At 47.8% G+C, this 22137-nt stretch overlaps 1 protein-coding gene across 8 annotated transcripts in view; it reads right to left on the reverse strand.

The window, feature by feature from the left end:
• lrmda (leucine rich melanocyte differentiation associated) overlaps nucleotides 1–22137 on the reverse strand; it is a 157662-nt gene that overhangs the window by 28056 nt on the left and 107469 nt on the right. For 5 of the 8 annotated variants that reach the window (XM_029175850.3, XM_055502447.1, XM_055502445.1 and 2 more), the window contains one exon: nucleotides 21372–21498. The exons of the other annotated variants lie outside the window; for them this stretch is intronic. In XM_029175850.3, the coding sequence (XP_029031683.1) occupies nucleotides 21372–21498 (127 nt within the window). The remainder of the gene's footprint in view (nucleotides 1–21371; nucleotides 21499–22137) is intronic. 8 annotated transcript variants of the gene reach the window in all.

The following is a 22137-nucleotide window of genomic DNA, read 5'->3' on the forward strand; positions in this document are numbered from 1 at the left end:
TCCTTTGTCTCAGTGCTCTTAAAGTCTCTCTCTCTCTCTCTCTCTCTCTCTCTCTCTCCCTCTCTCGCACACACACACACACAAACAGCATAAGTACAAATTCCAGCACACTTCAGTGCGATAGCTCCTCTTCTCTTTCAGGGTTTCATCTCAATAGCTTTTTTATCTGAGCACTTCAATTTGCAAGCCTAGCTGGAAGGCAGCTCCTCCTGATATGTTAATTGCAGGGTACTTAAGCGCTAAAAGATTAACATAAAACCCTTTGGAAACAAGCTAATAGTTTATGATAATTTGTGCATGGCCTTTGTCTGTCTATCATTACATTGCCTCTAGCGGTAATTTTATCAAGGGGCTGTAAAATATCATTTAAACAAGTTCACTTTCAGATAATTAATAGTAGAAACTGTATTATTCAATTGAGGCACACTGGCGCCATTAACAATATGGCAACTAAGCTATAATTAAAGTATTTTATTTTATTAACCTATTCATAACGTTGTGTAAACGATGACACAGAGACACGGGCTTTTTTCTTGCACTGTCACCGAGGCAATTACAGCAACCCGGGGTCGTGGGCCCGGCTCGCTGCGCTGATTGAAGCTTTTCAATTAGCAGGTGGGGAGCGGGTAGCGAGCGGAGAGACGGCAGACGCGCAGGGAGCTCGCGCGCCGCCGCGAGGAATCTGCTGAGCTGACAGATCGAAATGTGCGCCGGTCCCCGCGAACGGGAGCTTTAGATTGAGACGAAGGTCTCATAACCTGGATTTGAACCTGCGCTGGGTGGAATGAAAGGGTCCCTGACAGGAGGAGGGAAAAGCAGAGTCACGGAGGCATGATCTCACTCAGAAACTGAAATAATGCCCTGCTTCAGGATTAGTCGCGGTTGATCAATCTAGATTAAACTACAGTCTGAACCACAATAAATTTGCCAAGAAGCCATTTGACATGAATTGAAAACATAAAGTACTATTCCAGTGGTTCTTAGTTTATAGCCTGATATTGTTAAGCATGGCTCTGTAAAGTCTGTGTAACAAAACACACACACACACACACACACACACACACACACACACACACACACACACACACACACACACACACACACACACACACACACACACACACACACACACACACGCACACACATTTTGTTCTTTCACATACGCCATCCCTCTCATGAATAATACAAAACCCCCTTTCACCAAACAGCTCAAATAGCTATTCATTCATCTGCATACCTGCAGCCCTGCAAAATGACTGGTCCGCCATTACCACTGGTAAAAAAAAAAAAAGAAAAAGAAAGAAAGAAATGTTCCCTAAACAATTTGCTTCAAAATGAGACAGGAATGATTCTGTTCTTTTCAACGCCAGAGACAGGCCCCTGTGCATAATGATGTTAGCGTAATGGGGTGACAGATAGACTGGGAGACCATGACATTAGCATGAGAAACGCACCAGTGAGCAGCCACTCAACTGTGGTCTCAGAGGGCCCTCAGACATACACTATGAACATCGTTTGTCTCGCAGCCCGACGAGCCTGACAAATGAAGACACGCCACGTTTATGCCCAGCAATATACCATTCCACTTTAGCAAACACATGACTTAATGACAGAGGGGAACCTGTCTGTGCATTATAAAAACCCACTATCGCTTGTCTTATTAGCGAGGAATAACCTCAGTCAAGGGTGGATGGAAAGCGGGACGTGGCCTCGGCCTGGAAATAAGCAGCAGATATAGAACGTAAGGCAAATATATTAATAAGATGCAATAATCAGTTGAACAACCAGTGAAACCACGGCTTTACTGGGAAAACAGCCAACCTTCAGTATAAATCTATTTGTAGGTGTGTAAAGGACACTACTATGGAACTTTACATCCTTATCACTCTCTCACCTCCAGCAAGTGAAATTACTGCCACGCGTTTGTTTTAGCGAGTGTGAAAAGACATAAAAAGACGACGCGCACACAGAAAAACCTATTCTCACCAACCGGCGCTTTCTGCTCCCTGCTTTACCAGCGTTGTTAGCTGTCAGGGTTTGTTGAATATACCTTATAAAACTACACAAATACCGCAAACCTGTAACATACGAAACGCGCTGAGGAAATGGCCGGATGCCTCAGACGCGAGCGGCGGCCTGAAAACGGCCGAGCCCTGAAAGCCCCGCTGTCCGCAGCGCCACGCTGGAGAGGGGAATGCCTCCTGTAAACATGCCCCCCCCCCCCGTCAGTGTGTGTCTGTGTGTGGCACGGCCCCGGTGACAGCGGCCTCTCTGAGTCTTTATCTGCAGCGCGACGAGACAACCTGTAATATACGAGCATCTGGAGCTCCTCTTCAAACGCAGCCTTATCTCCAGACACCCCCCCCCCCCACTCTCCCCCGAGGGCCGGAGCGGCGCGAGCGGCCCGGACGGACCCGGAGCGAGACAGGACCTCACAGCGCTCTGGACGCGTCCCACCCCTCGTGGGCCGGGAGCAGTCCATCAGGCGCCTGTTTACGAGCGGCCTCGACGGCCACGAACAGTGTGACATCACGCCGACGGAAATCATTTGCTCCGACTTCTCCTCCCGCGCCGCTAATCGCGCTGGACGTTAATGGTGTTGCACTCAACGCAAACGCACATGATCCCTCTTCATCCACCGACTTAAACACAACTGTTGAGACTGGGCCCGAACACCCATCACTCCCGCTGCTGTTTGCTGGAATTTATTTTACATCAATCTTAAGATAAATAGAAGAGGCCACTACAGGTCTTTCAGGGGGCGACTTGAATGTGATCACTGATAGCGGCGTTCATAGGTTGCAGGGAAATCTTTAAAACAACTTCATCAGGACCGGAGTCACAGCAACACAACAATAGCGGCCGCATCTGCTTTGAGTGGTGCGGGGTTTTCTGTGTGGCTGTGCGTGAAGACAGGGCAGCTCAGTTAGGAAGACCCGCTCTGTTCTCCGCCCGGCTCGGACCGCCGCCTTCAGCCAGCCTGTGGGGGGGAGGGTGCAGACGCATCCCTCTCTGGGGCCTGTGCCTGACTTCAAAGAGAGGCCATGAGGGCAGTTTACTCCCTCCCGACTCAGATCCATTCAGCGCACAGCTGATTCCTGTGTGTGTGTGTGTGTGTGTGTGTGTGTGTGTGTGTGTGTGTGTGTGTGCGAGCGCGCCTCACGTCGACTATCTCTCGGCCCCTCCAGCTTTCATTTCAGACAGATCCCTGCTCCCGCTTTATTTCTTCTTTTCTGGATAAAATAAATAAAGTGTGTGTGGGATGCGAGCGCTTGCGTGCCGCTTCATTGTCTGACAATAAAAGGCAAAGTCGTGTTAAACGCTAAAGATGCGAAGCTGGGGCATTAAGCAAAAAAAGGGCCTCGACGCCGACCTCTAAATATATTGTAAGCAACGAAAGCGGCCGAGCAAATGAAAAAAGGAAGCGGGGAGAGAGAGGAAACGCCTTTGAAAGGAGGGCGAGTGCTGCGAGAGAGGGAGCGGCTGAGCTCAGCGGCTGCACGGGGAGGTCTGGCCTTTACAAATCCCGTCTTTTTTGATCTCTTCATCCAGATGAAAGAACAGCAGCAGGCAGGATTATGCGGGACAATTGCGCTTTCTCCCCCGAACCGACTTGATCGGCTTTCACGAGCGCCCTAATCATTTTCAATTAAGCGCATTTTCTGACATCCTGTAATAGCTACAGTGCTGCTCTTAAACTCTCCAGCCGCCCCAGAGCCTCCCTGCAGCTCCCTCTCCCTCTCTCTCTCTCTTTTTGGCTAAGCCCCTCATTCCTAGACGTCGTGCCTGTAGTGTCTGCTGACAGTCTAAATGGGCTTTAACTGCAACTTGTTGTTAAGGTGCCAAATAAAGCATTGAGCAGCGGCTGGATGTTATTTGTCGCGCTGATTGAAGCTCAACTCAGCGCAGCGTTGAATTAATGTTAGTCTGTAGGTGCTACAGAATCCTCCTCCACGTCACGGTTGTTTCTGTTTGTGCGCGATAATCAACCGGAATCACACGGACGAGAGATGATGCCTCCAAACCGATCGCCGCGCCTCCGTCCACGACAGCCTCCGCCGCCTTCATTCGCCAGGTGCTTAATTCCAGTCAAACTTTGGAGCTCGGGGTGTCTCTTGAGGGACTTGACGTCTCAAGGACTTGACTGAGACAGACAGCACCATTAGCGGGCCCTGGACCAGCCCCAACCCTGACAGCCACTCACAGCTGGCAGTGGCAGGCGGAGGAATGGGCCTCCTCTTCCTTCAGTTTAGCCAGAGAGAAGTGGATCAAATGTCTATCACTCACTCACTCCCTCGCTCGCTCGGAGCCCAGCAGGATGGCTGACTGTTTCCTGAGGATGGACAAGTAGAGGCGGAGAGACGGGGAAAATGCCGCTCAGTCAGGACTCCAGCGAGGCGTCAGAAGCTGTAGTTTCTCCTCAGACGCTGCAGAATTAGCTGTTAAATGTGCACTGACTAAACATAATAAATGAGTGGAAGGAAACGGCCACAACACAGGTAGTCCTAGTTTAGTCTTACAGTATTTACAGTACAGATAATGCAGTGCAACGCCACACAGTACAGTATACAGTATAGGGTGACAGGTTGATTGAATCCCATATTTAACCCTGGGGCAGAAATATAAAGTCTACTCACAGTTTAAAACTTGAGCCTAATAATGCAATAATAAAAGTTAACTGCCCCTGAAATAAACACTTCCTCCCACCATCAAAAACATTATGTTTTGTACATTAATGATGATGATTAAAGTTAATACAAAGGCACAGTCTCTCTCTGTTCCCCCACCCCACCACACACACACACACACACACACACACACACACACACACACACACACACACACACACACACACACACACACACACACACACGTATCTAATGATCTAGCATACCTGTGAGTCATGTCTGTCATTATTACCTTTGATAATGTCTAATGGCGTCTTCAATAGAGAAGCCTGGTGCGATGAGTTTGTTTCCCCAGCTCTCTGCAGCTCATTGGCTGGGGCCTCTACTTCTAATCACCTTTCATTACAGCCGTCTGATCTCCAGCTTTCCTTTGTGCGCCGCGCCTCGTCGTCTTTATTTTCGGCTCTAATTGCATGTGAAAGATGCCCCCTTTGATTCCACCCGCGTGCCACCGCGCTATCAGGGGGAGAGTGTCGAAAAGTGTCATGTGCGTCTGTCTAACTCGGAGGACGAGGGAGCCGCGCGTTCACCTGCTGAGGACAAGCCGACTTCTCCCCGAGATACGCCGCGTCTCCCGTCACCTCGGAGGATATCAGGGTTGTCTGTCAACATAATGGAGCGGGTGGGGGGTAACGGGCCTGGGGGAGGGAGGGGTGGAAGGAAACAAAATATGGAGATAGGTGCTTTGAACTGCACACTTACAGTGAAACGCTCGGTGCGTGTGTGTGTGTGTGTGTGTGTGTGTGTGTGTGTGTATTTCGCTTTCTGAGCAACGTGACCACGATGCACCAGCCTTGTCAAGAGTGGCTTGTTTTCACCCACTCTCTCCTGATTCATGTCTAAAATTAAAATGAAAAAAAAAAACAAAAAAAACAAACCCACACGCGTTGACTTTTCTCTTGTGTCTTTTCTTACTTTTCTCAAATGCCATCATTTGTTGCTGTTCAGGAGGTTGTGTACCCACCATGTTAGGCTTGTTCACTGTCAGTGTTTAACCTTTTCAATATGATGCCTCCAAGACCTTTGGTGGCCACTGTACAGTTATAGAAAGGCCCATTGCGTGCAGGTTACACACGAGGGCTCCTCCGAGAAAACTCATTAAATACACAAAGCTGGAAAATATACAGCACGCGAGACGCAATTAGACGACTTTGTGGTCCGATCTTCGTGGAAACAACGCTCTGATGCAGATTTTATTTTAGTAACAAATTCATTAAAGGCCTCTCGAGCAGCCTGGTATCAGCCGGCGTTCCAGGAAACGGGCGACGGGAGCAGAAGAGACATCGTGAGACCTTCCTCTGACATAATCTAATCAAGAGTTGTCCCAACATATTACAACTGACTTAAGCTCTATCTTTGCTTCTAGTTAAGTCTCACTCACTGTGAATCAAAATAACCGGCGGGACAGAGACGAGGAAACAAAGCGGGAGCGAGAGGAGAGATTAGGAGATGACGAGCGGTGGGAAAAAAAAACAAAAAACCAAACCCTCACATCCCCTTCTGAACACGACTTCCGGCTCCGGTTTCGGAATATGCCGCGGAAAGATAAATGAGCTCTCCAGCACGAGGAGGAAACGGACTCTTTATCTGGCTTGGCGCTATTTACTGACATTAAGAATGATAATATCAATCAGCGAGCTGTCAGCAGCCCAAGTGAGCCGCGAGATGAACAAAGGCGCCACTGTCTCCCTCTCCATGTGTTTACAAGGACATGTTGACGTACGCGCCATTCAGGTGCAAATAGTGTCATCACCACCCGCCCGGATCAGGGCCCGCTCCACCTTAGTGGTGAGTAAAACTGCCCGGAGCCCTTTCCCAAAGCTGACAATCACGTCTGGAGGAAGAATGAGGCTGATGGGTTAATGATCTAGCAATCAGCACAACACGAGGAGCAGCGGAGCACCTGCACGTCTGCACTCCTCGTCTCCTTGTGAAATATGGCTGCGGATAACAGATTTTTTTTTTTTTCACCCCCACCTTCAGCGGTGATGAGCAGGAGAAAACACATGGCTACAGCATCAGGGAAGCGTCTGTGTAATTACTTCTGGCCATCTTTCAAACTTTTCTCTCTCAGGAGAGAGATGTGTGACGACATATGACAAGAAAGCCAACAGGCTTTCCATACAGAATAATGGAATCCATCATCACCGAGGCAGACACACCTGTCTGGCTTTGAGAACAATGCCACGCTGCCTATTTATTAGGTGCCAGAAAAGTTTATGTTTGTTCGGTGACAGTGACAGCAACTTGATCCTTTTCATTTTTGGAAGGGGGATCTCAAGCTTTGGGGAAAGGAAGGAGGAGGGGAAAGTCTGACTCACATATTTTCTTTCTCGCGGTGGTGCACGGTGAGTTCTCTTTCTTCCTGATAGCTGTCTGCTAAGGAGCCAGAAGACAAATAACAAAGACTGTCATTCTCCAGGAGGCTTTCACTAATTCTTTTTTCCCTCCTACCACAAGATACGTATTATATCTTTTTGACACTTCAAGTCCAGCACCGTCTCAATCTCGGCGGCATCTGCAAGATATGGCATCGAGTAGCAGGGAGTGGCTTAATTATTCATGGTTTGATATTTGTATCCAGCATGAACATGAGTGATTAATAAGAAGTACACAGATTTAGGCCATATCAGAATCTGAGATGAGTACAAATAAAGGTTGACGTCATTCAGGAAATTCTCCCACATAATGATGCTAGTAACCTTATAAACATATTAGATTCATCTCTGTCTGTCTGTATTCCTCTGGTTCCGTAATGAGATTAGTTTAATTTTTTAAAGGCCAAAGTGATGACATGTCACCGGTTTTAATTGAAATTGTCAAAATATACTTTCAAGATCAGGAAAATTAGACGGCGCCGCAGCTCCGTGGCTGCTCAGCGGGCTATCGCTCGGGCGCGACTGTCAGCGCCGCCGTGTTGACGGAACAGCGCTGCCTGTCATCTTAACAGTTAATAATTAGGCTTCCTCCTGCCACAAAACAGAGCGCCGCGGCGACAAAAGCCAATGGCAGCCGGGGTGGCGGCTCGGCAGCCGCATTATAAATAGTCTGACCAGATGATTAATGAGAGGGGCCAGCGAGCTAAAGCAGCAATCTCGCGCGCAGACAAAGGCTGCCTGCGCACAAAAAAAAAAAAAAAAAAAAAAAAAAAGCAATGGAACAAAACACAACAAGACAAGCCCTGTCCCCGGATGGGAGCACGAATTGAGGCAGAGTGGCAGGGAAGGTGGAAACATGCCAAGTAAATAAATTATTGAATTTCAACCGACAGCTTATGAAGACTTTATTTAACCTTTCAGCGCTTTTGGGGAGATCCTCATTAACATTGTGACACGCTCGACTGAATGGCGGGGTCACGCGGGTTCCAGAGGCAGGGGGAGACGCTCACGGCCTTTTGTGATCACTGTGAAGCAGACACGGGAGGGACGAGGCGGACGATGAGGAAGAGATTTCATTTACTAATTTGAGGAGCGTCTTGACTATGAGCTTATTTGTTGGGAGGAAATATTAAGTTGCTGAACAAAGGTTTCAGAGCCTCAAACGGGGCCTTTTTTATCCAAACCTGAAAAGGCTGCCAGATTATTGCAGGTGAATCAGATTACATGTTGATAACGCCGCTATGTCTTTATATTATGAATCCGTATCTGCTTGTCTTCCGTCTACAATTTGACACTCATTCATAATTTTCCTGCTGCCTTTTACGCCACTTTACAGTAATATGGGCTGAGCTCCTCCGCTCTTAATGTCACCCTTCACTGTTCTCAAATTACACTCATCACAGCCGACGTGTCAAATCAATCAGAGACGGACACAGAATGGAGCACAACAGTGACAAATATCAGCTCCACAAACAAACATGGATGCTTCCTTTTGCCGCCGGTCAACAATTATCTCGAAATTTGGATGTTGGGCTGCTCCGAGCAGGTTTTTCCATTTGATGGGCCTTATTCTTCCTCTTCACTTTGCTGTGCTCAGCTGGCAGGGCTCTCAGTCGTCACAACATCTCCTTTTAATGCCCCTGACAGGGGGTTATTTGCTCCCATATATGTTTTCTCTCCAATTACACCATGGCAGGCTGGAGGCTGCCAAGCCACGCCGCTGAGATGGTGATGGTCACCTCTTTGACTAGTCCTTCCTGCCTCCTGCACTATATTTTTCATCTTTTTAGATTCTATTAGAGAGAAGGACTCTGTCATTTGTCTGTCCTTGGTCCAGAGTGTTGTTTAACACATGACAAGCATCAGCACCACAATGTCAACTACTATTTGGTGAGCAAGGTAATATAAGACTTTCTATGGTCCTATTTTTCTCCAAGGTGCACGTCTGGGAAGAAGATGGGACGGACATTTCAAAATAGCAGCACAGGGATATTATTGAAAAAGATTCGGCATGTGTAATACTAAAAAAGTTATTTCATGTACAAATAATTGCCCAGCGAGACAAAGCAGCAACCTGAGCTGCTATGAGTCTGAATTACCACACACACACTTTCTTAATTATGACAAACGCTGCAACTTGAATATTTAATGCAATGCACAAAGCTAATCTCCACAAAAACACGTTAATTAGACAAATTTGCTTGATTCTTTGAGGCTGTTTACAGCAATCAGGCTGATCAAAGGCAGAGTAAAATGATACCAAGGGACTGATATCACAAATATACAAGATGCAAACCCTCTGAATCAATAGAGCAAAACAGACAGCATTTGTGAGTATAGCTTTAAGCTAAGTGGGATGCCAAATGCAAAGGCTGCCATTGATACCACAATGAAAAATGCATGATTTCAGAGAGAGCACTCTTTTATCTACGAGGTAAGATCAATAGTGGGAAGGGGTTATGGAATCAAAGTTGTTTTGCTGGTGCAGTAGTTAACTGACACTCTTAAAAACATCTGAACACAATTTGAGAGAACAAAGCAGCGCTAAAACACAATTGGAGAAGCGTAAGGTGAAGTTCTGCGGGTTGATAAACTTTCTTTTCACATTCGGGGAGGCGATATCAAACGCTGAGTGTACAGGGCAGCCGGAGTCAGATTCATTTACCACTGACAAGCTCCGCGCAGCATCACTGATGTGCTTCTTTGTTTCTTGGCTTGAACTACAACACATTAAGAATCAAAATAGGTACAATAACAAATTATAAATTAACAAGACGTCCCACTTGTTTTTGTTTCAAATCAGACAGAGTGCGCTCCTCTTCGGAATTACTGACCCTCTAATCATCCATCAAGTTCCAGACTATTTTAGTATAGACAAAGAACCCACCATGAGGCAATATAACATGACAAGTCTGCCTTTGCCCTAATTACGCCACAATCACAGAACATATGAATTTTATTTTGTTTTTATCCTGCAACAAATCCATGTTACTGAAAACATGATGCTGAACGAGCTAATTATTCTGCAACTCAAGCCTGTCCTGACCTTTGACCTGTAGGTGGACACAGGAAGAGACAGCAGCTTTTAGCAGAGGCTTGAGCCTGTCTGGCCTGGCCCATGTGACAGGAGGCAGAGAGAAAGAGTCAGAGAGAGAGAGAGTAAGCAAAGAAGGGCCACGGAAAAGGAACCGACACACAAGAGTGAGACGGAGGAGGGAAGAGGAGACACAAAGAGAGAGGGGAACATGAGAGAGAGGCAATGAAAGTGAGAATGACTGACAGACAGACAGAAGATTCGTCACAGACAAGGAGTGAAGGTTCTGGCCACAGAGGGACCTGGCAGCGAAGCTAACAGATAGCAATCCCAGTTTTGACTCCGCGCCGCGGCTAACAGCTAGCAGCTACCCTGTCACCGTCGCCTAAACAAGCCCAGCGTTTTCATCTCCATATACACAACGCGGCACTCTGTCTTTTCTTCTGATGGAGATAAGATGTATAAATTATGAGCAGCTGACAAAGTCTACTCCAGCGCCCCCGGCGTCTCATCAATCACTAGCCTGTGTGTCAGCAGGTAACTGACGTGGCCCCCGGAGGCACAGCCCCCTCTTTAGGTGTGTGAGTGTTTCGTGTGTGCGTGTGTGTGTGTGTGAGGGGGGAGGGTGGTGTCTGAGGATGTGACTGTGTATAAGTTTGCGTGTACGTGTGAAAAGATTGTGTGAACAGCTGATTCAGTCTAAACTCCAGTAAGAGATAAAAAAACCGAACAGAGGAATAACACACACGCGCACACACACAACCTGTACACTGTGGCAACACACAACTATGTGTTTGTGCAGGCACGGTTTTACTCTTTCTCCTTGGGTTTATCCGATGATGGAACTCCATAGAAAAAAAAGCAAAAAAGACGGAAATAGGTTGAAACCTCCTTGGCTCCTTGGGTGGAGTCCTGGGCCAGTGGCCGACCACCCAGTGCCACCATTAGTATTACAGTACCTACTTTCCATGGGCTTGGCTTTCCCCTCTCTACAAACGGCCTTCGGTTTGAACAGACACACGCTTCGAGCGAAAAAAGCTACCCGTTAAACTGCATTTTCAGCAAAGTGAATTTCTATTTAATTCACACGTGATAAACGAGAACAGTTAAGTGTTTAACACATCACCGCTAAAGTAAGCAACATAATTACACTGTGCATCAGCAAAACGCAGTAATTACAAGCTACAAGTTGTCAGTGTCTGATTTCACATTTAGGGGCCAATCACAGTCATTCCAACGCTCATGTTTACCAGAATTAGGGCCTAATTTTATTGCAATAATTACAAGCTGTAATGTCCAAACATCACAGATTATAACAGCGCTACACACAAGCTAATGTGCAACAAATATATTCTGTATTTGAATTGTATTCTGCTACATTACTGTAACCTCAGTCCACACCGCTGCAAAATTACACAATGTGTGCAGGGCCTAAAGCAGCGTTTGCGTTTGCTCGCGCGCACAATATCGATCCGCTGTCTTGAAGTGAAGTTCAAGAAGGAGGGAGCGAAGCAGAAGACTCTGACTCCCCGTGGGGACGGGAGAAACCGCTCGTCTCGGCTCCAAAGAGAAGGAGGGCTGTCATGTTCCGTGTGATGAGCTGAAAGACTGGAGGCGGCCTGGAGCAGCGGGGTATTCCTTCCCCCCATAAACAAACCTCCAAAAAACAAACAGTTCCACCCCACAGAGAGGAAGATGGGACAGTGAGACAAGAGGAGAGGGCAGACAGGTGTCAGGGAAGAATGACATGTGTGACAGAGGGGCACTCAGAGACAAGCTGGAGGAGATGAAGAGGAAGAGCCGAGGACGGGGGACTGCTCATGAAAGGAGAAGCAGATTGGTTGTCTTCCTGTTCCTGGCCTGCTGGTTTGATTTCCATTCTCACCCACGAATTCATATTTCCGTCACCCCGATATCTCATGAATTATGTACCATAGCCCATTAGCATTAGTTAGAGCCATCAAGGTATCAGCGATTCTATTGTTTCCAGGGGGGTCGTGCCCTGAGTCACATTATCTTTGAAAACCCTTGTAGGGAGAAAGAAAGAAGATGTCTGGAATTAAGCTGACAAAAGCGCTCGGTCCTCCTGAAATCTGATGAGTCTGACAGGATGTGAGCCCATCTGACCCGCTGCCGTCTCAATATTCCCTTGCAGGAGGGGAGGATAGCGCAGACGGGCTGCTGCCCGGCCCGCTTTCAGCGCAGGTGTGATGAAAGCCGGAGCCGCCGGAGCTCGGCCCACTTCTCCGGTTGCCGCAAACACGTCTGCCGACGGCCGCTGCCAGTTGGCGAGCGGAGCGCTGGTAAGTGATGCCCATTGTGCCCAGCCCATTGGCCCGCTACGTGGAAACAGCGTATCAGGTGATCCCAGGGGAAGCGTATTATCATATCATATTAAATGTCTGGGCAATAGGTTGCAGCGGTAGGTCTTAGCCAGATAAAGCATAAATCTTGCAGAGTGGGATAAAGTAGGTTAGTGCTACAAGGTCAAAGCTGTCGCTGGGACTGTGGGCATCTCTCTTTATCACCACGAGGTAAAGTGTACATGGAAGACAAATGGTAATAAAGCGATACAGAGATCCTTTGTCTGTCAGGAGGGCTTCGCCACCCACTTCTGCAGCACAATACATCCTGTACTCACTTAATCAGGCTTGATGAAATGACAAACCTTTGTTCTACATTGCCTGTAGATGTTATCCTGGAAATAAAATATGTGTTACTAATCAGGACTTACAGTGCCTCTCGCAGGATCTTATCACAGACCTTTACAGATCATTGGCTCTGATTCAATGTCTAAAGTATGGTTCAGTGCATAGACATCAAACCGGCTCTGGGAGGAGGCATCGCGGGCCCGTTGGCTCGCAAACCGCTAATGGAAACCAAGTGAAGTGAGTGAAACCGTCAGGAGGCCGAAACATCTTTCATAACCGTTAAAATGTGTAAATAGTTTGACAATGACGTGTCTGCTGAGGATTATTAGCTCAATATCTAATTAATATATTTGAATCTGAAAGCTTGTCCCACTACCAAGCTCTCATCAGGACAATCGGTCTAAAACACCCAGTGGCGGTTTTCTCCCAGACTGCTATAAAGGATGGAAAAATGCAGCTGGAGTGTCACTTGACCCCTCTGCCCCCACGGTGACCTCTGCAGCACCCACGGGCAGCTCTCGCTCCTTCACGTGCTTCCACTGCCGAACAATGGCCCCCTCTCCACCTCCACCTCATTCCCCCTGTGCTGCCGTCCAGTTCCCTCCGGTTGCTCGGTTCATCGCGCTGCCTCTCGAATCCTTTTTTTTGTTTCCCTCCCTCTATTCAACCCCCCCCCCAGAAGCAAAAGGAGAGAAAAGGCCACTCCATGAGCAAAAAACAGGGACGAGTGGCCATCCAGGCTGCAATTGTCGGGGGGGGGGGGGGGGGGGGGGGGGAGCGTGGCCATTTTGGAAAAACAGGCAACGGAGTGGGGGCTCCTCCTCCTCCGGACGCACGGGGACAGAACTGTCCTTCAGAGAAGCAAGAGCAAGGTGAGAGGCATCGCAAAAGCCCACACAGGACGGCAGACTCTATCTTTATTATGGAACCTGTATGTTCCCTCTCTGTGGCTCCGTCGCGAGGCTCCCGGCAGCCTAAGCCCTTAATGCACCAGATTTGACTGGGTAATCCTGTGCAAAACCATTTGTTCTGTCTCAGGTGGAAAGGTCACGCGGCGAGGCCCCGGCTCCCTTCAGCCTTACTTAGCCTCCAACCCAGGCGTGCTCGGGCCCTCAACCCGGGCCCCTCCCAGCCAAGCCCGCCTCACCTGCACGCACAGGCTACAAAACCGCAGGTGTCAAGTCTACCTGTCTCAACAGCAGCCTCCTCGCCTGACCCGAGGATAGCCCTCAGGGACATTAATTATAGAGCAGTCTGACTCGCTGAGAGGAGAAGAGACGGACAGGCGTACAGACGGATGGAGAGAGAGAGGGCGAGTGACGCACACGCACGCACACACACACACACACACACACACACACACACACACACACACACACACACACACACACACACACACACACACACACACACACACACACACACACACACACACACACACAGGCACGTAGGGAAAGATAAATGCGGAGCTGTTGTTACAGAAGCTGTCACCTACTAATCATGTCATCCTGGTGCATAGAGGTGATGCCGAGGCTGCACTCGATCAGGTTTCCCATTCATCACCAGGAGGGTTCGGTGGTGGATGCGTCTGAGGCTTAATGCAGAATAGTAACTCTCATTTTCCCACAGAGTTCAGATGTTTCTGTCCACGCCCAGCGTTTCTGACGGTCTAGCTCAGACTAGGCCCATTGTTGAAAGTTCGGAGGATACATGAGTGCAGGTCAGTGTTAACAACACGATGTGCTGTGATGTGACGATACGTTCAAAGACACCGCGTCCATCTCGGGCGCGTGCGATACGGTGACGCCCCCATTTGCCTGACTTAAAGCTAGCGCGAATACGCGGCAAAGCCGCCGCCGTGCGATCAGACACGATCTGTCCAAACAAACTCCCGCGCGTTTGCCGCGTTTGATTAGACGAGCGGCGGTCATTCGAGTCCCCGCCGCGTCGACAGCTCCTCTTTCTAACGGTCCGAGTGGGATTGCGCAAAGACGCAAAGTAGGGAGAGGTCGGCGCGTTTGAAGGTTAGCCCTGTCGGAGGAATCACAATAAATAACATTCAGGTGTGCTATTCTCTGTCAGACGAGTGTCTTAATGATGCCGAGTTAACACATACTAAATAACTGTGTCTCCCCACGCAGTGACAGCCTCAGAAATAATTGACCAGCGTGCTCAGAAGTGAGACACCGTAGGCAGAGAATTCAATCCTGCAGCTGACAGAACCCATTGAGCATGTCACTAAATTTTGCATTATACACAAAGCAATGTCAGGTCAGGGATGCGGCCTCCTGCTAGTTATTTGCGATTGCATCTCGGAGGGTAAATTACCTGGCTTTCCATAATATGCTCTAGTTAACTAATTTCCTGACAGCATGCTACCTCATGCTAAAAGTCTCACATTTGCAGCCTGTCAAAGACATGATGGACAATTTTTTATTCCCCCCGCGTCTCCAAAATGCTCGGCAGACTCTCAGCCGAGAGCTCATATTCAATTTCTCCTCTGTCGCGGACAAGTCTAATTCCAGACAAAGACTTATGGCTGAAAACGAACAAAAAAAGAAACATAACCTTATTATGTTTTGAAGGCTACCAGCAGTGTGTCATTTCATCCACAAGTTCCCATGCAAACATCTTACAGCTAGAGGTTGGGGGGGGGGGGGGGGGTGAAGTGATGTAACGCAGCTCTGAAGCTCTTGAAATCCATCAACCACCTCTGTACTGTACATCAACCACCACACACATACAGTGTCCCGCCGTTTTGTTGTCACACACGTGTAAATCATTCCCCGTCTGTCGGAAAAGCCCCTTTTGACTCCATCGACCTCACCTCGCCGTCAGGGGGGGGGGAATCCCACCGCACACAAAGCGCACTCTCGCACGCCCGCCCGATAGCAGCGGACGCGACAATAGCTCAGCGGCGACTGCTTTTAAGCCAGAGCACGCCGAGAGGACAATACAAGCTCGCACAACACTCCCACACAGAGCCGAGTGCTCAGAAGTGTCCGCTTTGAGTCCACGACGTGGTGCCAAGGTCTGCTGCCCACCCTCTCTCTCCCCGCGGCCCCCCCATTCTGCCGGACGGTGTGGCCTATCGCCGTCTCAACAATGACAGTAGGTGGAAACGCTAGCTTTCATTACAGAAGGTATAAATAGTGTAATCTATCAGCCCTGCCAATCAGGATGATTGATTATGGGCTGTCAGAGGCGAGAGTGACACATTAGAAAAGTTTGGTTAACAATGCCTGTAGCTGATGCGGGGCTGCTGCCACCCAGCCCAGTGATTAATGTGTTGTCAGCCTGTAATCCCACACCCACGCTTAATGAGGCAAGAATTTATCATCTCGGCGGAGTGGCAGATGTCAGGGAGAAAGGAATCCAAGTGGCTGGAAACAATATACTTTTTCTAGCCCGAGCTTGACACGTCTGACAAGCCCTAAAAACCACAAAGAAGGCCTGTGCAAGCACAAACTTCGGCGCGGGCTCTGTTTTCGGCTGCGTGCGCCCCGAAGTTGCCGCCGCTGAAAGAAGACTCTGTCTCCATTAGCGAGAACAGACGCAAGCGATATAATGGATTAAAGCTCCAATAATACAGGCCACGGGGGGGGGGGGTACTTCAGCTTTTATGGTACTTGAACTAGTCACAAGTCGAATATTTCACAGTTTATCTTACAGTACAATCACTTGCTTGACACAAACAACAACAACTTTCCTTGAATTATCTAATTAAAATCTGAATTAAAGCAAAGGCATCCAGGGGGGGACACGTGACGATCGACTTCAAAGTGAGCCGTAAACTGAAGTAGTGATTAGTGCGTATATACAGCCAACGTCAACTGAACCAGACAGGCACAGAAATAACTGATCTTTTGGAGAGATTCAGGGTTTGGCACAATTGTGCGGAAACACCCAGTAGGGTAGGGGTTGGGGAGAAGGCTTTTTTAGAGCGCACACAACACTAAGCCAGCTGTCTCTCCTGTCACCGAAGAGACCAACGGGGAGGATTAGCTCCGATTAGACTGATAGGCCAACACACTGAGACGCTGAGCTACAGTACGTAATAGCTAAAGGCACGGTTTGATACGATGTGTGACTATAGAGGAGCCTTAGTGGAATTGTTGAGTTCTTTAGCCCCTTGGCATGCAATGAAAGGAGGCCCAGTTTAACAGACAAGCGTGATGAATTTACTTTACATACTGGACTGTATGTCCAAAAAATTATAAGTGCTCGGTGGGACTGGGGAGGAAGCGTGTTTTATCCTCGTGCCTGACGGGAACTTTCAAAACAGCAGAATTACTATTAAAACTTGGCTCGAACCAAAGGCATTTAAAGGATCCAGCTCGAACAAAGCAAAGGCTTTGTAGGCTGCCAATCCCAAACATCCAACATTATGCTTGAAACTACTAAAAACCTAAATTGTAAAGATTAGAAAAAAAGGATAAAGCTACACGGACAAGCGCGTGATTTGTCAAAGTTTATGAAAACTTTCTATCAGGATCGGTGTGGGAGACGTCTCATTATTGCTGGCCCGTCTTGGCCCGATTCCTGACAGGACTCAAGCTCCGGCGCTTAAGAGAAGAGATGTCGAGACAACAAATGCTCCACCACAGAGGCGTTCCTCCTCTGTTCTGGATGCCAGCGGAGGGATGGGAAAATCACTTAATGCAATGTGGCCACTTCTGCATCTTATAAATGGCTTCACTAAAACACATGTTTGTTTTTATGCTGTGCTTTCAGCCAAAAACATGAATCATGCATCTATGATTTTCTCTTGCGCGATAGACATGACAGTCGGGTCATGCACCCTGTGTCTCCAGGCTTTGAAAGAGGCAATAAATCCATCTCAGTGCTTTTACTTATAATTAATTATTGCTTTAAAGTTTTACTGTGTGTTGATGCACGTGTGCTGCTTGCAGTTTGACCCCTGTGTGACCTCTGTGCTGGTCCAAACTTATTCTCCTAGCTTATTCTCCACCAATCACAACAGCACAAACTACTCATGGATAATGACAGACAAACACACTCATATCTGAGTCTGTCCCTCTAAAACAAACACACCCAAAACAATAATAAACAGCTGTTTTTATATTTGGGCTGTATTGGTCCTAAATGATGAAAAACAGCAGTGGTTCATTTGACAGAGAAAACATTATGTAAGATCAGGGGAGAGCGCGATGCCAAATCGGGCCGATCACAGCCTGTCAGTGAGTTTGTTTGTGTGAACATGAAGCAGGCACTCACTCCTACTCAACGAGTTGAACCCGGAGCACCATCCTTACCTGACCTCCCGCGATCATACAAGTCAAGGTGACAAATCAGGATCCTGTATGTACAAAAGCTGGAGCACATAGAGAATCAAATTGCAATCTGTTGGGTTATATTTTCTTCCCCAGTTGAGAGCCATATTCTTGGATTTGCTCGGGGGGCACATTTGTTGGTTAAAATGATTCAACAAACCCACTGAAGGCGCGTTCACGAGCAGCGACATTACACGCTGTTTGTTATGTTTGAGAGCTTCGGGGGGTTCATAACTCTCCTGTAGGGAGATGAACGTGGCAACGCACTTAACAGGGCACGTGTGAGACGAACAAAAAAAAGCCAAACTCCTGCAAGATATCCCTCTTGTTCCACAGTCGGGAGCCACAATCATGCATCACATAATGAACAACATTGGGCCTAAAGTCATGCAGTCGATCTGGAGATTGGGACGGCTCCCTTCAGTGCAAACGTGAAATGAACCGCTGTCTGCTGCCGTGTAAAACAGGTTAGTGTCTCGGGAAGAAAAAACTGAACTGAAAAGATCCACTTCAGGACTTTCCTGGCTCTGTCACTGTCAATTCCCCTAAAGAAGCGTTACCCTGTGCGAAGACTCATGGGACCCTGGAGTTGGCTCAAGCCACCCTGCGCAATGCAATCTGCTTCATATTATACGAGGATGTGGAGAGAAGAAAAATCCAGTCAAATACTTCATCCCGGCAAAATCTAAGTGACATCCGAGGAACATTTATACCCGCTGACGTAGCTACTTCATTACTTCATTTACTGTGAAACACTCTCGAGCATGTGGCCAGAAGTAAATGTTATTCCGCTAGTTAAATCCACGACACACTTTTTTTTTTTCCTTGGGATCTGAAAACAGAACGTCCTGTCAGTGTTTTGACAGACATGGCCAGTTTAACCCAAGGGTCTGACAGCATAATGTGGGCTCCGTGGCAGAGAGGCGGGAGCAGCAGGAGACCGGGCCAAGAGGCACCACATGTATTTTCCGAAAGCAGCCCGACGCGGTCCAAACGGCTCCTACGTGGTTTGACGCTGTTTCATTCCATGACCTCCGAGTCCTCAAAGAGAATTATCACATTATAGCATTCCAACACGCCCAATTTCCCAAAATACAGCTCAAGGCTTTTCCAGTCTGACTCTGCTTAGTGTTGTGGTTTTAGGAAAACACCGCAGTCATCTCCGCTTTGTTTTCGTGTTTGCTTCAGGTACTTTTCTATAGATTGTCTGCAGCTGCACTATTTGTCCTTCTCACTCAAAAATTCAATAGAATAAACTCTCCCGAGAGGAAGTTGTCCTCTTCATTGAAGTGACTACTGAAACTGTACAGACAAGTCAAAAACAGCTTCATCTCCATTAGTGCATGAAGACATTTTTACACAGCTCTTCTCTTTTTTTATCACAACATTCGCCTTTTTAGTGAATGTTTAAAGTGCATACATTTGGTTTTTAGTCTTTCTGCTCTTGCAAACCTCAGCTCTAACTTTTTGTGTCTTGTGACTAGTTGTGAAAACACTGGGAACCGGAGGAAAAGTTACGGCGCTCTCGCTGTGCTAAAGGACCAGAACCGCTTGATCGGAACCATGTGCCGTAATGGCATGATTGAAAAGGAGTTTAAACTGTGGTCGCCGTCCTCTCAGCTATGACTCACCAGAGGTCTCAAAAGTTCAGCAGGGTGACTGTCTATTCCAGCGTGTGCCTCATGGAATGGAAACGAGAGGATGGCGACGAGGCAGCGTCAGTTCATCTACTGTAAATACTAGGAAGGTCTGTCACCCACAGTCATAAAAGAAAAATCACTACACGCAGGGCAAATATACGCCCAGACTCATCGAAATCCTATAAATAAACCTTTTAATTCACGTCTGAGGTACTTCTTCCTCCTCTCGTGTACTAATTGAGACTCAAGACGGAAGCCCAGGCGACAGTGAGACAGCTAATTACCGTCCTCTGTGACGAAGCAAACGCCAGACGCTGCACCGCGAGCAACACCCTCCTGCAGCAGACATAAAAGCAAACACAAATATCTAATTACGCCATCATCTTCCGCCGCGTCGCCGTTCTGCTGCACACGTCTCGCTAATTGGTGGCCTGCACTACTGGTCAGCTCACAATCCCCCCGATGATGTAGACAATTAGAGCCGGGAGGTGCTCACGGCTCATCAGATCTGCGAGGGGGCTGACACATCACGCCTCATCTATATCAAAACAAATGTTAATGGAATGCAGCTTTGACATCCTGGGGCCCAGACACAGATACGTCCAACAAAAAGAAATTCCCGTCACAATGCGGATTGCGATCGACTGATCGCACGCTGCAAGTGTGGAGGGGAAAAGGAGAAGCAACAGTAGTGTATGTTCAGGTGCACAAAATACTGTGTGCACTGGGAGGTATGGCAGACGTGTTTTCATCAAAGCTGTAACCTTTTACTTTGCATAGGGAATAAATAATCATATACAGCAGGTTCAAAGACACTAAGACACAAAAACACACACGCAGCCCGTCAGCTGGAATCACTGATTATCTCCCCTTTCATCTACGACTGTGGCGACAAAGGCAAACATTTCCTCTCCACTGACAAGCTATGTAAATAAAATCTTATAAAGTGAGTTTATCCTGCCAAAAAGCATTGTAGAGGTCCTTAGTTTCTTTGCACATAAAGTGGATGAACAGTGTTTTCATTCCACTTTTCTCCATCTACCAAACATGCCAGGCTGAGGTTAAATTATTTCAGTGTTTGCGCTCCTTCGCTTGAACAATGAAGAACAAACGACGGCACAAAGTTACGCTGAAAGAGGAGACGATCTTAGGTGATTGTCTGGGACAATAAGTATTTAGCTGTTGCAGTTGCTAATCTTAATCCAATTTTATCTCCCAGAGAGCAAAAAAATGACAAATCTAAGGAAAAGCCAATCATTTATATTGCTTTATAAAAAGCGTAGAAGAAGAAAAGGGGGGTGGAGTGGGTATATCTATGAACCTCCAAACTCTAATTAGTGTGTGTGGCCCAAAACAAGAGAGGGAGGGATAATTAAGTGATTGTGAGCGGCATGTACGTGAGCTGTCAGTGCAATCGGCAGCCATGTCACACTTGGCGACGCAGCCGCGACCGGACAGCCGCCCGTCGACTTTGATCTGGGCTCATGCATACGAAATCAGGTCAGGCCCTGGTCACACACATTTACACACACACGCACTCAGTGGTGAGTAAGGAGAGACTCCCCTCAGAGGACAAGGGGCGGCGGCACCTCCGCAAAGGAGGACGGGGGGGGGGGGGGGGGGGGGGATGACAAACGCAAAGATGGAGGAAGACAACACACAAACAAAAAAACAATATGAACTCACAGCTTCTGACTTGGGTTTGACCACTTTCATGAACGCTCCTCTGGCCTGAGCCTCCATCACTTCTTTACTGGTTGCTTTCCTGGTGTCCAGAAACTTCAGCTGGGGCAACTTGTACAGAACAAAATATCTATGAGAAGAAAAAAAAAAACTATTTAGCGTAAACTGAGCCATGTCTGCTGCCTTAAAAGGTCTTGTCACAGGCCAGATCTCTGCAAAGAGACAAGCAGAGAAGCCTGTAAACCACCATCCACTAATCACACTGACAAGGATTCAAATATGTAAATTCACCCATCAGCCAAACTTAAAAGGAAGCTGTGTTTACTGCGGTTTAATAGTGATGCTGATTTAATGGTGATATTTTCTTGTAAGTAATAACCTTCAAAGCCGATAAGAATAAGTACAACATATAAATAGCACGAAAGGAGATACGAGCCGTCTGCCAGAGCTGTCATTCTTGCGGCATCACAGCTATCTCTCCAAGCTTTCAGACGCTCTCTGTCTTTCATTGGGAGGGAGGGGGACGTCAAAAGATAATGGTTGGAATACATAGACGACAACAGAACCTTTCACGGGGAGGCAGCGGTGGAGGGACCGCTACGTCAGGGTGGAGGCAGCCACCAGAAAGGACTGTGGCACCTACTGTAAGTGGAGGGTGAGAAAGGACAGGGGCGCGCGGGCACAGGCCGGCCTCGTGACTAATGACGACGGCGATGGCGACGAGGGGAGATGGCAGAGCCTGTGTCGAGGTTTCAACACCTGAGGATTA

This window comes from Betta splendens, chromosome 15 (genome assembly GCF_900634795.4).
Source record: "Betta splendens chromosome 15, fBetSpl5.4, whole genome shotgun sequence".
Lineage (NCBI taxonomy): Eukaryota > Metazoa > Chordata > Actinopteri > Anabantiformes > Osphronemidae > Betta > Betta splendens.